We start from the raw sequence: 15395 nt of genomic DNA, 5'->3' as shown, positions 1-15395 counted from the left end.
CTCTCTCTCTCTCTCTCTCTCTCCCTCTCTCTCTCTCTCTCTTTCTTTCTTGTCATATTAACCTGGTTGGCCTGGAACTCACTATGTATGTATATGTGGCTAGCCTCAAACTTTTGCAGTCCTCTTTCCTGCATCTGCCTCTTGAGTGAGTGCCGGGATTACAGGCATGTACTATCATGCCTAAGAGACTTCTTTCCCTTCCTCCCTATGCACCCACCACTATCTCTCTTCCTCCTTCTCCAGTCCCCCTCCATTTCATTCTTTGAGATACTGGGGCTTGTGCATGCAAGGTATGCGCTCTACCTCCAAACCATACCCCCCACCCAAAGCTTAAATTCTTTTGTTTGTTTTGTTTGTTTGTTGAGACAGGATTTCACTAGTAGCATAGGTTGACCTCTCTCCTTGCTGTCTTTCCCCTGCTGTCTTAGTTTCCTCAATGCCAGGATTACAAGTGTGGTCCACACCCTGCTCAAAAAGCCAAAAAGGCCCTATCTGTCTCTCCCCTTTTCATCTCCAACACTCTCTGAGGATGCATGCCCCCCCACACCCTCCCTCCCTCCCTCAGGCTTTATTTACCCTCCTGAATGTTTCACATTCACTACATTCACATAGGTCGCCCCACCCCCACCACACCCCCAGCATGCTTTCCACCTCTTAGCCTAACAAACCACCAGGTTGCCCCAAAACTCAGTTTAGAATTTTCTCTTTTTCTGTGAAGGGTTCATTAACATATTCCTATCCCAATAGTGTCACTCCTTGACCAGGTGCTATGCACGAGGTTGCTGTCTGTGTGATGCCATTACACCCCAGCCACACCGCAAACCACTACAGGCCGGAGTGTAGGTGCCCAGCAAGCCTCAGCTCCCATCTCCTCTGCCCTCTCTCTCCTCCCTGTAGAGCCCAGCAAGCCTATGTAGATGTGACAACATCCTAGAGTTCCCAGGCACCATCACCTGCTTCCTGCTCACCTGGACTCTGGGCTGGACCTCTCTGAGAGACTCCTACCCAGTGCTTCCTGGAGCTGCTGTCGCAGTTTCAGTTCCTGTTCAGGGGCCCTTCTTCGAGCTGCAGCCAGCCATAACTGAGGTCCCTCCTCATCACTCGAGTCCCTAGAGAAGCCAACATCTCAGTGGCCCACAGATGTCCTGAGAAAGGGTGCTGTTCCCACTGCCCTCATACTCCAGCTCACTGAAAGACTTACAGCTCCAGGTCCAGGTGTCCCTGGTAGGAGAGGGGAGATGCACACACAGAACAGGTGTTGTCCAGGAGCCGGAAACAGGAATGGCAATAGAAACCTAGAGAAGGCCAGGGGGGGAAAGGAGCTTGAGCTTACCCACCCATGCCCCCTCATCCCTGGTTTCTGGCCTCTGCCTCCTTACTCCACCTCTGGAGGGACTGTCCTTGTCAAGTATGCACACTAGGGAGCTGCTGCAGGGCCCTTTGCATCCAGCAGAATCCTGGAGAACCTGGGGAAATGATTTCCCTGAGGGCTGTATGTAAATACCTAGTAATGAAGGTGAGGTTTCAAAGAATTCCATAAAGGAAGGATCATGATTGACTGTAGGGAATGTTACAGAAAGAAGAAAGCTCTGCAGAGTCTCACCTTTGCAGCCTGGGGTACTGCAGGACACAAAGTTCCCTACATCCCCTTTGTCTTCAGGTTGTCCACAGCCCAGGCAGTAGGATTGATGCAGCACAAATGGGCTGAGAAATGGACTCAGGAAGGGGCACCTGAGGAGAAAGGTCTCAGATGCCAAGCCCAGCTAGCCTAGTGCTTCCCACACCAACCTCCAAATGCTGGGGAGGCCTTCAGCAGTCTAACCTTCATCCCTCTCACCAGAGGACCTGGGTTTGGTTCCCAGTACCCAAATGGCAGCTAGCAACTAATTCCAGGGGCATTGCATGACATAGGTGCATTTACATATATGCAAGTAAAACATTCATCATAGTGATGGGCATGGTGGCTCACGCCTTTAATCCCAGCACTCGGGAGGCAGAGGCAGGTGGATCTCCGTGAGTTCAAGTCCAGCCTGGTCTACAAAGTGAGTTCCAGGCCAGCTGGGGCTATGAGAGATCCTGTCTCAAAAAGACAAAAAAAAAAAAAAAAAAATTCATCATGGGAAAAAACTAGAGGGACTGGAGAGGGCTCAGCAGTTAAGAGCACTGACTGCTTTTGCAGAGGACCCGGGTTCAATTCAAACCGTCCTTATCTCCAGTTCCAGGGGAACCTGAAGCCCTCTTCTGACCTCCGTGGCATTGCATGACACGACACGGGCGCACTCACATACATGCAGGCAATACACTCATAGACATGAAATTAAAATAATAAAAAAAAACAACTAGAATTAAAAATTTTTTTAACTGGATGTAGTGATGCACGCCTTTAATCCCAGTACTTGGAAGGCAGAGGCAGGCAGATCTCTAAGAGATTGAGGCCAGCCAGGTTTACATAGCGAGTTCCAGAGTAGCTGGGGTTACAGGGAGACACTGTCTCAAAAAAAAAAAAAAAAAAAAAAAAATAACTAAACAAACAAGCAAACAAACAAAAAAGAATTCTTATCCTTAATTCTCTCTGTCAGGACACGAAGGTATGGAATAAATATCCTCTTCAACCAAACCTTGTCACTTGGGAAGGACAGTGATCCATTCTGACCTCTGGCTCTTTTTCTATTCTTGCCCCATCCCTATAGGGAAGCATGGTAGACGCACCGGATGGCTAGCACTTGGAGGACATTCATGCGGCCCTGGTCAGCTGCCCGTCGCTTCACTGCTCGATGCACTGTGGCTAAAATGTTGGTTCGATGGCTAAGAAGTATGTTGTAGAGGTAGACAATCCTTTCCTGATGGGATGTGAACAGGGATGGGCACACACTTGATCTTGTTCTATCTGCCAGGTATGCCCTCCACACCCATCCGCACTCATTGCCTGTCTTTCCCATTTAACTTCTGTGAATCCCTTAAATGATTAGCTCAAATGACTCTTCCTCCAGGAAGCCTACTGGACCTCCCCAAGTGAAATAACCCACTCTCTCCTCTGGGTTTCCATGTCATATATGGGGAGGGGTGGTGAGAACCTCAGAGAGCAAAACTTTTTTGTTAGTGATAATGTCTCATTAAAAACCTATCTGCTGAGCCGGGCATGGTGGAATATGCTTTTAATCCCAGCACTCAGGAGGCAAAGGCAATCAGATCTCAGTGAATTTAAGGCCAGCCAACTTGGAACAGAGTTCCAAGCCAGGTGCCAGCTGGAGCTACAGGGAGACCCTGTCTCAAAAAGACAGAAAAACAAAAAACAAAAACCTATCTGCTGGCTTGACAGAGCAGTAGACTGCCTGCTTCACTTTGGCATCCTTGGAAGCCCAAGGGCAACTGTCACACAGCAGAGAAATAAGCCAGGTGTGGTGGCAAACGTCTTTAATCTCAGCACTTGGGATGCCGAGGCAGGAGGTCAGCCTGGTCTACATAGAAAGTTACAGGCCAGCTGGGCTACAGGGAGATCCTGTCTCACAAAAAAACAAAAATCAAAACAAAAAGAGAGTAGAGAAATTTGAGTCTCCATCCATACCATGGTATACCAACACTGCCCGGTCCTCATGGTTTTAGCAAAACTTTGGAGGTACAATGTGTCTCAGCCCTGGCTCAAAAGGCATCATTTCTCCCAGCTCCATCTGGGATTTAGAGAGACGACATGGACTGCTGAGGAGCTCAGGATTCTCAAAGTCAATATAGACACTCACTAGCTTAGCACCTGGGGCTGCAGCAGAGGCTGGCTGCTGGCTATGGCCTGCTCACCTGTTCCCTGGATGGGTAGTAGGAGGCACAAATGACACGCCGCAGCCGGCTGACATAACTGCCAAAGAGAGTGACGAAGAAGCAGAGGCCATACATGGTACCTGGGAGCACAGCATGCAGTGAGTGAGCACTACTTGAGCCACACTCCTAGGACACCTCCCCCCAACCTCAAGTCTTCACCCTTGGTTCCCCAGGGCCTCAGGTGAGGTGAATACCGATAACAATGTAACCAGTGGTGTCTGGTTCTGAGGGATGTAGGAGGCAGCGCCGGGATAATACACTGATGTTGCCTTGTTGCAGAATGTCAAATGCTGACACCAGGTCACGGTAAATATTCCCTGAATAGCCAGTCCCTTCCACTGTTATAGACAATAGCACAGGGCCTGGCACAAAGACACTGCGTAAGGGACACTCATGGCCTGCTTTCCCACACAGAAGAGAGCCCACCTTCTGCAGGGTGCAAAGTAGAGCCAGGCCTGGCCTCAGTCCTAGGTCCTGCTGGGTGGCACTTCCATGATCTTCATGATCAACTCAGTCTTATTTAACCATTGGCTGAATGCTGACTTTGTTTGTTTGTTTGTTTGTTTTTTTGTCTTTTTGAAGCAGGGTCTCCGTGTAGCCCCAGCTGTCCTGGAACTCACTATGTAGACCAGGCTGGCCTTGAACTCACAGAGATCCACCTGCCTCTGCCTCCCAAGTGCTGGGACTACAGGCGTGCGCCACCACGCCCGGCTGCTGACTTTGTTTTTAGCGACAGGGTCTCACTATGTAACCTCGGCAGGCCTAGAACTCTCAATCCTCCTGCTTCAGCCTCCAAGTGATGAAATTACAGATGTGTGACACCACTCCTGGGTTTATTGTTTATCTTGGACTTTGTTTTTTTCTTTTTGCTCATGTGTGTGTGTGTGTGTGTGTGTGTGTGTGATGTGTATGTATGGACACATGTGCCATGGCATGCATGTAGAGGTCAGAGGACAACTTTGTGGAGTCAATTCCTTCCTCCTTCACATGGCTTTTGAAGGATCGAACTCAGGCCACTAAGCTTTCATGGATGGTGCCATCTTGCTGGCCTTCACTTTCTGTTTTTCTTCTGTTAGACTTCTGATAAAAAAATTTAGATTAATCTTATTCTGTGGCTTATGACATGGTCTCAATCCATGGTCAATAAAGTGCTTAACAGAAATAGTCTCATTTGCCCTTTAGAGTGACCCAGAGAGCAACCACTGCCCCACTGTTCAAACGAGCAAACAGAAGTTGTGAGACTCTAAACAACTTGACTCTTTTTTTTTTTTTTTTTTTTTTTTTTTTGAGGCAGGTTCTCCCTGTAGCCCCAGCTGTCCAGGAACTCACTATGTAGACCAGGTTGTCCTTGAACTCACAGAGACCCTCCTGCCTCTGCCTCACCAGTGCTGGGACTAAAACGCGTGTGCCAACCACGCCTGGCTTTTTTTTTTCTCTGTAATAGGGCAGGGATGGGATTTGGGGATTTGAGCCTGGGCCAGGCTGACTTGTGTTTTAAGCTACTCTGGTTTTTTTGATTTTGTTTTTTTGTTTTTGGTCTTTTTGAGATCGGGTCTCCCCATAGCCCCAGCTGGCCTGGAACTTACTATGGAACTCCCTATGTAGACCTTGAACTCACCAAGATCTTTCTGCCTCTACCTCCCAAGTGCTGGGATTAAAGGCATGCGCCACCATGCCCAGCCCTACTCCACTACAAATTTTTTAAACATAAACTTATTTATAAAATGTGTAAGTAAAATTTATTTGTATTTTATATGTATGAGTGTTTTGCCTGCATGTATATAAGTGCACCCATGCATGCAGTGCTCACAGAAGTCAGAAGAGGGCATCAGATGGTTGTTAGCTGCCACGTGGGTGCTGGGAACCAAATCCAGGTTCTCTGCAAGAACAGTCAGTGCTCTTAACCACTGAGCCATCTCTTCACCAGTTACTCTATTATGTTATGACCTTGATCTAGATTCTAGGCAGAGGCTACAACAGGAAGAGGGTGTATGGCAGTGACATGAGAATATCCAGATAATTCCCCAAAAGGAGGTTCCAGGGAGGAGGAAGATGCATGGGGTGGGTGGGCACAGGAAGAAGTATGGGCACTCACTTCGGGCCACGATCTCCCCCTGCAGGTGGTACTGGGCCAGGTCAAGCACCCAGAAGACAGCATAGTCCAGGAAGACCAGGAGCATCATGAGGAGGAGATGGCGGACAAGAGCAAAGGTCTCCAATATATAAAAAATCTGCTCCCGTCGGGACAAGAAGATGGAGCCTGAAGGGGCAGGGGGCAGGAGTATGCACCCCAGTGCTCCAATTCTCCTGCCCACAGATCCCAGCTCCTATGGATGTGTCCACTTCTATCAAGCCCAGCCCACTTCCTCATCCAGAAGACAGAAAGGGGAGGCTGTTTAGGACTGTGACAAAGGTGGGAGCAGTCTTCAGGGACAGGGGTGATGTGGAGCCTTGCAGCTCCACCTGGGCCCAGTGGCCCTTCCCACGCTCTCAGACCCAGGCTCCTGGGCTCCTCTCCTCCTTTGCCTGACTCCTACCTCCTAGGCAGCCCTCCTGCCCTTACTACAGAATGACTTTCCAACCTCACATCCCTGTTCCGTATTGCTCCCCATGCAGCCTTGCTTCTGCCTGGCCTCCAGAGTGTTCCCTTCTCTGCCTGCATTTTCCAAAGGAAAATGGTCAGGACCATGTCTCCATTTCAGTCTGAAGTCATCACTCCTCCTTCTGGTCCCTGCCTGTGCTTCAGAGTACAGTCCAGGGTATGGGGCTTGGGGAGGCCCTGGCCTGCCTGAGAGCCTTTCTCTCCCCATCTCAGGGCCCTTACCTGGCTGGATGTAGCATCTGGCCTCATGAGCACTGAGTGGCAGCACAGTGGGTAGCCCTGCTATGGAACGGACTGCCTCCATGCGCAGGAAGCGGCTGGTGATATAGATGTTGTCAAAATTGTCCCAGTTCAGGTAACGATACCGGTAACACAAGGCTCTGAGAGGAAGGACATGTGAGATGCCTTGGCTCTCCTAACCAGACCTACCAGATACCCCAGGCCACGCTGCCCCTTTAGCCTCCCGATGCCTGGATGGACAGTCCCACAACCCATCTGTCCCCCCGCAGGCCCCAGTGAGTAAGCCCTCACTGGAGGTAGAGAAGTGCCAACAGCAGAGGCGTGGTGTAACCCATCAGAGCCAGGACCTCTCTAGCACTGTGCAGCTTCATGCCGACAGCCTCATGGAGGTCCAGAGCCACCTGGGACAGGCTCCGAGAGGCATTGAGGTCCACAGAGAAGTAGTAGGTGGCCGTCATGTTGAATTCAAATTCACGACGCACCCGGTCAATCAGCTTCATCACGGCTGGGGCCAGCCGGGCAAGGGGAGACATGAGCAGGGACAGTTAGAAGGGGCAAAGCTGCATGGGGTGGGGATTGTCTCAGCCCAGGAGTGCATGGCTCACAAACCAGCCCAGGGCCTGGACAGTGGACTAGCAAAGAGTGATATCTTCCTAACACCCAGCACTAGACCTGGCCCAAAGCTCATGCTCTATCATGAGTGAACCCCATGAGCTGCACTTGGGGTGGGAGGCCCTACTCCTCCCAGCTCTTGCTCTAAGTCTGACTTTGATGAAGCACCTCCCCTTCACTGGGCCTCAGTTTAATCTGCTCAGTTTAGACATTAGCCTGGGGACCTCTCAAGGTCCTTTCCTGCTCTTGCATTCTCATGCATGGACTAGGAGACTTGAGCTGGCCACAATGTGACAAGGAGAGCACTGGCAGCAGGGGCTGAAGGCTTCACTCACGAGTGCTGATGGTCTTTCGCAAGAAGGGCTGGATGTACTTGGGGATGACACAGAACACCTGGACCACTGAGTCAATGGAGCTCAGTGTCAGGAGGAGGAGCAGAGAGGTAGCCTGCCCCTCCCACCTCTGGGACCCCCTTCTTACAGGGCCTTCAGGACTTTCTGTCTTTCCTGTTAGCCTCCACATTTGCTCAACACTTTTTTATTTTTATTTTTTTTTTGGACTTTTTTGAGACAGGGACTCCCTGTAGCCCCAGCTGTCCTGGAACTCACTATGTAGCCCAGGCTGGCCTTGAACTCACAGAGATCCGCCTGCCCCTGCCTCCTGAGTGCTGAGATTAAAGGCGTGTGCCACCATACCCAGCTACTCAACACTTTTTAGCCTCTTCCCTTGCCCCTCCCTGAACATAGTTCCTTCTCTATTGCCCAACCCCCAAATTGATCTCAGCAGCCTTACAGGCTCCATATTCATTTGCCCTTACGTGTTCCCCTGTGCCCACCCTCCTGACAGATCCTGTATTCTCACATCCCACTCCAGCCTCCCCATGTTCAGGCATCCCCATAGGCAGCCCCTGGTTTTCTCACAGTTGGCAAGTCCACAGAGCACGAGTTTGAAGGGCATGATCACATAACACAGGTGATAGAATTGTGACATGATCTTCATACAGTTGTCTTTGGCGTCATCAAACACCCCAGTGCATTTCATGTAAGGGTTGCCCAGCTCTGAGTTGCACACGTCGCCGACGTGGAGGAGCCAGTACCACACATTCCGCAGGGCTCTGGCTGGAGACAACTATGGAGTTGGTACTCTGGGTAGGAGCCCTCCAGCCTTTTTCAGTGACTTGGGTAACACCAACCAGCCCCCAGTCAGTGGTCAGATGTGCTGTGTCCAGTGAGCCTGAGCAGGCCTGGACAGGTACTAGGGTAAAGAGACTGGGTGAATTCTGACCTCCCAAACCTGCTGACAGGCTTACCCACATGCCTCACTCCATCCATGATTGACCGGAAGAACTTGCGAACCCGGTCAGCCACCACTTTGGCCCTCTGGGCAATAGCTTTAATCTTGGTCAAAGCACCTAAGGGACAAAGGCCAACATGGCTGCACGGTGGGGCCTCTTCTTCCGGAGCTGGCTCTCACAATGGGGCGGGGGGCAGCGTGTGCAGTGGATCAGCTCTAGAAAAGGCAGTTAACCAGGCAGGGGAAGGAGCTAAGAGAGTAAGGGAAAGAGGGTTTAGCTGGACCAGAAAACGGCTTTCAGGACCAGACACTTTGAGGTTAGGACACAGTTCCAACAGAGCTGAAGGACAGTAGACTTTGCAGGATGAGGGTGGCCAGGGGCAGTGGGAGGCCAGGGTGGAGCTTACTGACAAGGGGCTGCTTTGCCTGCTCCAGCACTTCAGCAGTCTGGTTCAGGGCCAGCTCTGCTCCACAGGCCACAGCCTCACTGGCCCGAGTAAAGTTGCGCAGGGTGTTGGTACAAGGCCCTTGCAACACCAGCCCAAAGGCAGCCACCAACAGCAGCATTCGGCCCTGCCCTGGAGAGACAGCTCCATCACAGTCAGGACCCCAGCCCCAAGACAGTCCCTAAATCCCTTACATGAGCCCTCAAAATACTCTCCACCCCAACTCTGCCATGCCCAAAGGGTGCCAAGCTCACTGGAGAAGACCTGGGGAAGCATCAGGAGGATGGTGGCACGGATCTGGCGAGAGAATCCCATGCCCAAGCTGAGGAAGGCAGCTAAAGTGATGGTGGCCACTAGGCAGCCCCAGGGGCTGTGTCCTTCCACTAGGAGCTCCAGAAGGCCATAGGCTGTGGCCAAGGACAAACCTAGGGTAAAGCCTCCTACACTTCGGACCACAGCCCGTGCCATACTTGGCTCTTCTTCTCTGGAGGACCACTCTACAGCATCCATGACTTTGGATATAGCTGTTGAGACCAAACACCAGTCCGTCTCTAAGAGAGGCCCCCAGATTCTATGGACCCGGAATTCCTCATCCCATTCTAAGGTTCCAAGGAGCTTTTACTATGGGTGTCTCAGAACCCATTACCTAGTTCTGAGGGATCACAGAGCTAAGGGATTGAAGGGCACAGAGCTCAGTCACGGGCTGTGAGTGAGGCAGAGGACAGAGGTGGCACTTCCCTTCTCTCATCAAAATCTCATAGCCTGGGAATCCTTGTAATGACTTCTGGGATGGAAAGGGTTCCCTAGAATAGACTGATGGACATTACACAGCATCGGAATGGAGCAAGAAGGCAGCAAAGGAAACCTCCCCATACCAGTGAGACAGCCCTGCCACTTCCCAGCATCCCCCAGACTTCTCTTGTCCTGTCTCCCCTCCATCTTGGAGTCTTTTAACCTCCATCCTTATCCAGTGCCTCCCTATAGCCCAGTCTTTCCTCTTTTCTCCAGCACTGCTGCCTCACTTCTTCAGACTCCTTTACTTCTTCTAGTGTACAAGTTTGTGCCACCAGGTCCCTCCAGTCTCTGATGCCCTTAAAATCCCTAACCTTTGGGCACTGGAGAGACAGCTCAGCAGCTAAGAGTGCTCACTGCTCTTGCCAAAGGACACAGGTTCAGTTCCTAGTACCTACATAAGGTGGCTCATAACCACCTATAATTCTAGTTTCAGGGGATTTGATGCCCCTGGCCACCTGCATGAATGTGGTGCACATAAACTCATGCAGGCACATATACATACAAATAAATCTAAAACCCTTTTAAGAATTAAAACAAACAAATAAAGCCCCTAAGCTTAATGAGCTCCTCTCAGCCAGGAGAAGGGTCTGTGAGCTCAACTGTACCACCTCCCAGCCATGCAGAGGCTCCTGAGCTGGGGACTTCCAGTGTCCTGGAACCGGTTCCTGTGGCGCCAGTCCAGCGAGTTCCCTGCTACAGCTTTCCTGCTGGGGGCAGGCACTGGGGGGCTCCTGGCCATAGGCAAGTATGGGAACAGAAGGGCAGAGACTGAGGCAGAGACTGGAACTCTTTGTTGACTTTTGGCTTTACCCTGTTCCCTTAGGTCTCTTTCAGCTCCTGGTGAGCCCCATGAACATCTATGAAGAGCAGAAGATGGTGGCTTTGTATGGCTTGGCAGGTTAGGAGTTGAGACCTGGGGAATATTCCCAGTCCTGAGGGTCCAGGAGGAAATAGGAGTTTGCTTTTTCTGTACCCAAAACAATCTAATTTCAGCCTCCTCTTGGGCTTTAAGGAAAGGCTCAGAGGAAAGATGTTTCCAACCTAAGAAGACCCCAACCCTTGCCTTCAACAAGTCTTGTCAATGAGAGAGTTCCCATTGCCCACACACCATAGCCCAAACCCTACCACCTCCTAACCTACTCTGCTGACCACTCTGGCTCACTTCCTGATGTTCTTGAGAAATCTAGTTCATTTGTTCATTCATTTGTTCCCTCATTCATTCATTCATTCATTCATTCATTCATTCATTCATCACTTACTGAGGATTCAGCAGTGAGCAAGATTGACAAGCACCAGTCTTTTGGGAGTTATAGTAAAAAAACGTCAGACATACTTAGGTGTAATGATTCACACCTGTAATCCCAGCAGTCAGGAGACTGAGGCAGGAGAATTATCATAAATTCAAGATTCACCTGGACTACACAGTGCATTTCAGGCTGGTCTGGAATGCAGAGTAATACCCTGACTCAAAAGCCAAAACTGCCAGGCGTGGTTGTGCACACCTGTAGTCCCAGCACTTGGGAGGCAGGGGCAGGCAGATCTCTGTGAGTTCAAGGCCACATAGTGAGTTCCAGGACAGCTCAGGCTGTAGGGAGACCCTGTCTCAAAAAGACCAAAAACAAACAAACAAAAAAACCCTAAACTAACCAAAGAGCCAGACAATGAACCATAAGTAAACATCTTTGATAAGGAGAAGTAAGAAAAAAAAGCAGGGGTGAGAAGAAGGGACTGGGGAGCAACCCTGGCTCAAGCAGCCAGGGCAGATTTCTCAGAGAAGGTGATGTTTGAAATGGAGACATTTGGGAGGTGTTGGGCTGCAGGAAAAGAAAGACTATGTAAAAGTGGTTTAACTTTAGAAAAAGTTTATCTCACATAAAAAGTTTGATGAAGAAGAGTCAGATATGGTGGCTCACACCTGTATTCTCAGCATTCAGGAGGGTAAGGCAATGAGTTCCAGGACAGCTTGGGCTACAGAGTAAGACTATCTCAAAATACAAGGAAGGGAGGGAGGGAGGAAAGGAGGGGGGCTGGAGAGATGGTTCAATGGTTAGAGCACTGACAGCTCTTGCAGAGGACCCCTCACTTTCTAGACTCTACATGGTGTCTAACAACCATCTGAATCTCCAGTTCCAGGGAACCCAACACCCTCTTCTGGTCTCCACAGGCATTGCACATACATGGTACACTTACATACATGGGAGATAAAACACTCATGCACATAAAATAAAAATCAAAAAAAAAAAAAAAGAAAAAGGAAGGAAGAAAGAAAGAGGAAAAAGAAAAAAGAAAACATGCTTCAGCATCTGAGTAATTCAACTACCCAGCTCAGTAAATTTATCAAAGCTCCAGGGTTGCCAGGCCTAGTACTTGGAAGGCTAAGGCAGGAGGACTGCAAGTTTGAAGTCAATCTGGGCTATATACAAAGACTTTATCTCAAACAACAACAACAAAAATAAGCCACCACCAGGGTCCTTTGGTATTTTTCTCTCTTTGGCCAGAGGTTTTCATTTTACATAATGCCTGCAGCAAGTCCAAGTATCGCATTTTTAACAATAACCTTAAAGACCAGAAACTGGAGGAATGCACATCCCTTTCTGACATCCATTTTCAGGAACCAAGAAAACTTCCTGGCAAGTTTTTTACATCTCTTTGGTCAGTACAACACATGCCCTGCCCCAAACTTATCCCAGATGAGGGCGACAGAATTAATGTCACTAGTTTATTGAACACATAAACTGGAGTCTTTGACCAGAAGGCCAAGGTTACAGATTAAACTGCTTTTTTTTTTTCTTACACTGTATTCAAGTATGTTCTGCTGATAACCTTTCACCCAGGTTTGTAGGAAGCCCCAGTTCTGCTGAGGACTTTGGGCTTAGTTTTAGGGGTTCAAGACTTTAGCCTCACATATTCAAACATTGCTTCTTGCTGCCCCATCCACTGCATCTCAGTCTGCTCCTTGGCCTGGGTACTGTCTACTGCTGCCTTTTTTTTTTTTTTCAAATATTTTCCAAATTCTTTGACGGTTCCATACATGTATAAAATGAATTTTAATCACTTCCAACCTCCCTTCCCCTCTCTCATGCCCTTCCCTCTCTGACTGAAACCTCTTCCCAACAAGTTGTCCTCCTCACCTCTTCTTCTGTGTGTGACCCACTAACTTTAATTAGGGCTGCTTTCGCAAGCATGGTAGGAGGTTATTTATTGAAACATGAGCAACTTACCAATAGTTACACCACCGAAGAAAATGACTCTCTCCCCCAACAACTTTGTTTGTTTGTTTGTTTGTTTGTTTGAGAGGCTTATGTAACCTAGGATGGGCTTAAACTCCTGCCTCACCTCTGAAGTGCTGGGATTGTAGGTGTGCACCACCAGGCCTGACTTCCTTTTTTTTTCCTTTGATGTTAGAAAGGGGAGAAAAAGAATTAGATGAAAAGGAACAAAGTCTTTGTTTGTTTTTTATGACTTGCACAGTGTTGGGGCAAGGTCTTAAATCATCTACACTGCTTTAATCCCTGTCAGTGCCCTGATGTGGCAGGCATACTAACGGTCTCTGGAGGTTCACTGTGGTGTGAACTAGAGCAGTTTCATTTTGGCTGGCCTCAGATGGAGCCCCCTTAGCTTTTGTGAGCAAACCACAGTCTTTTTCTTTGAAACACACACACACACACACACACACACACACACACACACACACACCCTCTGCTCTCTCCCCTGCCCTGCAAGAACTAGGTTCACACTCTCAGCTCTGGAGGGGGCAGGAACCTGAAGTAGTTTAGTCAAGTGCTACAGCTCCACAGGAGTCCAGCCCAGGAGGGATGAGGCAGGGTCCCCTTCCTGGACAGTCCCTAGAGGATCTTGACCTGACCTGTGACAGCCATCCTCTTCTTAGATTATGCCTGCCCTCCATTCCCAGAAAATTAACATTTCCAGTTTATTTTGATTGCTATTAATTGATTGATTGATTGACTGACTGTGGTACAGGGGATTCAAACCCAAGGCTTCATATATGCTAGGCTAGTATGACACAACTGAGCCATGTCTGCCAGTCCTCCTTTTAGTTTTAGTTTTTTATATTTATTATTTTTATTCTATGTGTATGAGTATATTGCCTGCATGTATGTGAGTACACCCGTGTTGAGAAGAGGGCTTCGGATTCCCCTGGAACTGGAGTTAAGGGCGGTTCATAGCTGCCATGTGGGTGCTGGGAATTGAACCCAGGTCTTCTGCAAGAGCAGTCAGTGCTCTTAACTGCTGAGCCATCTCTCCAGCCCCTTTTTGTTTTAAGATAGGGTCTCATGTACACCTGCTGGCCTCCACATGTAGTTGAGAATGGCCTCGAACTTCTGATCTAGTGCTTCTACCTCCTAAGTGCTGGGATTATAGGCATGTACCATAACCACACCTGGTTTTTCAGTACTGAGGACCAAACCCAGGGCATCATGCATGCTAGACTAGCACTCTATCAACTAAGCTACATCTCCATCTCTTTTCACTTAAAAAAATAAATTATTATTTTTATTTTATGTGTATTGCCTGCGTGTAGGTAAGTGCACCCATGTTCAATGCCTGTGGAGGTCAGAAGAGGCTCTTGGATCCCCTGGAACTGGAGTTATGGACAGTTGTTAGCTGCCATGTGGGTGCTGGGATTCAAACCCGGGTCTTCTGTAAGAACAACCAGTGTTCTTAACTGCTGAGCCATCTCTCCAGCCCCCCCTTTTCACTTTTGAGACAGAGTCTCACTAAGTTGTCTAGGCTAATCTTGAACACACTCTGTAGCTCAGGGAGGCCTTAAACGTTTGTTCTTCCTGCTTCAGCCTCTTGAGTAGCTGTGATTATAGGTATGTGACATCAGGCCCAGTTCTTTTATTTTTCTTATTTTTTATGTGTCTGAGTGTTTTGCTTGCATGAATATAAGTATACTACATGAGTGCAATGCAGAAGAAGTGTTGGATCTCCTAGAATGGGAGCTACACATGATCATGAGTTGCCATAAAGTTTCTGGGACCTAAACCTGGGTTTGCTGCAAGAGTAGCCAGTGCTCGCTGGGCGTGGTGGCACACACCTTTAATCATAGCACTATTCAGGAGGCAGAGGCAGGTGAATCTCTGTAAGTTCAAGGTTCAAGGCCAGCCTGGTCTACATAGTGAGTGCCAAGCCAGTGGGAGACAAAAAAAAAAAAAAAAGAGTAGCCCTTAACCACAACCCATCTCTCTAGGTCCTTCATTTAAAAACAAAAAAAATATTTTTTTTTTTGGTCTTTTTGAGACAGGGTTTCCCTGTAGCTCCAGCTGTCCTGGAACTCACTATGTAGACCAGGCTGGCCTTGAACTCACAGAGACCCGCCTGCCTCTGCCTCCCGAGTGCTGGGATTAAAGGTGTGCGCCACCATGCCCAGCTTAAAAACTATTTTAAAAATATTTTATTTATTTATTTGGTCTTTTTGAGACAGTGTCTCCCTGTAGCCCCATCTGGACTGGAACTCCCAATGTAGACTAGGCTGGATCACAGCAATCTGCCTGCCTCTGCCTCCCAAGTAAAGGCATGCAACACCACGCCTGGCATTTATTGGTTTTTATTTTGTCTTCTTTTTTTTT

The 15395-nt window shown here is 48.9% G+C and overlaps 2 protein-coding genes across 3 annotated transcripts in view; one reads left to right on the top strand and one right to left on the bottom strand.

The window, feature by feature from the left end:
- Positions 1-9516, bottom strand: part of Dcst2 (DC-STAMP domain containing 2) — a 12469-nt gene extending 2953 nt beyond the window's left edge. Inside the window, exons 1-14 of the mRNA XM_008854559.3 lie at positions 9261-9516; positions 8968-9138; positions 8577-8678; positions 8188-8385; positions 7603-7668; positions 6947-7160; positions 6638-6795; positions 5909-6073; positions 4008-4175; positions 3793-3893; positions 2710-2840; positions 1604-1731; positions 1202-1295; positions 969-1109 (exon numbers count right to left, since the gene is read on the bottom strand). Of these exons, the coding sequence (XP_008852781.2) occupies positions 969-1109; positions 1202-1295; positions 1604-1731; positions 2710-2840; positions 3793-3893; positions 4008-4175; positions 5909-6073; positions 6638-6795; positions 6947-7160; positions 7603-7668; positions 8188-8385; positions 8577-8678; positions 8968-9138; positions 9261-9516 (2093 nt within the window). The remainder of the gene's footprint in view (positions 1-968; positions 1110-1201; positions 1296-1603; positions 1732-2709; positions 2841-3792; positions 3894-4007; positions 4176-5908; positions 6074-6637; positions 6796-6946; positions 7161-7602; positions 7669-8187; positions 8386-8576; positions 8679-8967; positions 9139-9260) is intronic.
- Positions 9517-9591: 75 nt separating this feature from the next.
- The window catches only part of Dcst1 (DC-STAMP domain containing 1), an 18608-nt gene continuing 12804 nt past the window's right edge, over positions 9592-15395 (top strand). Inside the window, exons 1-3 of one of the 2 annotated variants that reach the window (XM_008854551.3) lie at positions 9592-9883; positions 10417-10542; positions 10625-10699. In XM_008854551.3, the coding sequence (XP_008852773.1) occupies positions 9823-9883; positions 10417-10542; positions 10625-10699 (262 nt within the window). In that variant the 5' untranslated portion in view covers positions 9592-9822. The remainder of the gene's footprint in view (positions 9884-10416; positions 10543-10624; positions 10700-15395) is intronic. The other variant, XM_008854548.3, reaches the window with a different exon arrangement.

The sequence above is a fragment of the Nannospalax galili genome, unplaced genomic scaffold (genome assembly GCF_000622305.1).
Source record: "Nannospalax galili isolate Female #2095 unplaced genomic scaffold, S.galili_v1.0 scaffold591, whole genome shotgun sequence".
Taxonomy (NCBI): domain Eukaryota; kingdom Metazoa; phylum Chordata; class Mammalia; order Rodentia; family Spalacidae; genus Nannospalax; species Nannospalax galili.
The sequence above is the reverse complement of the archived record's forward strand: the minus strand, read 5'-3'. Positions and strand labels throughout refer to the sequence as shown.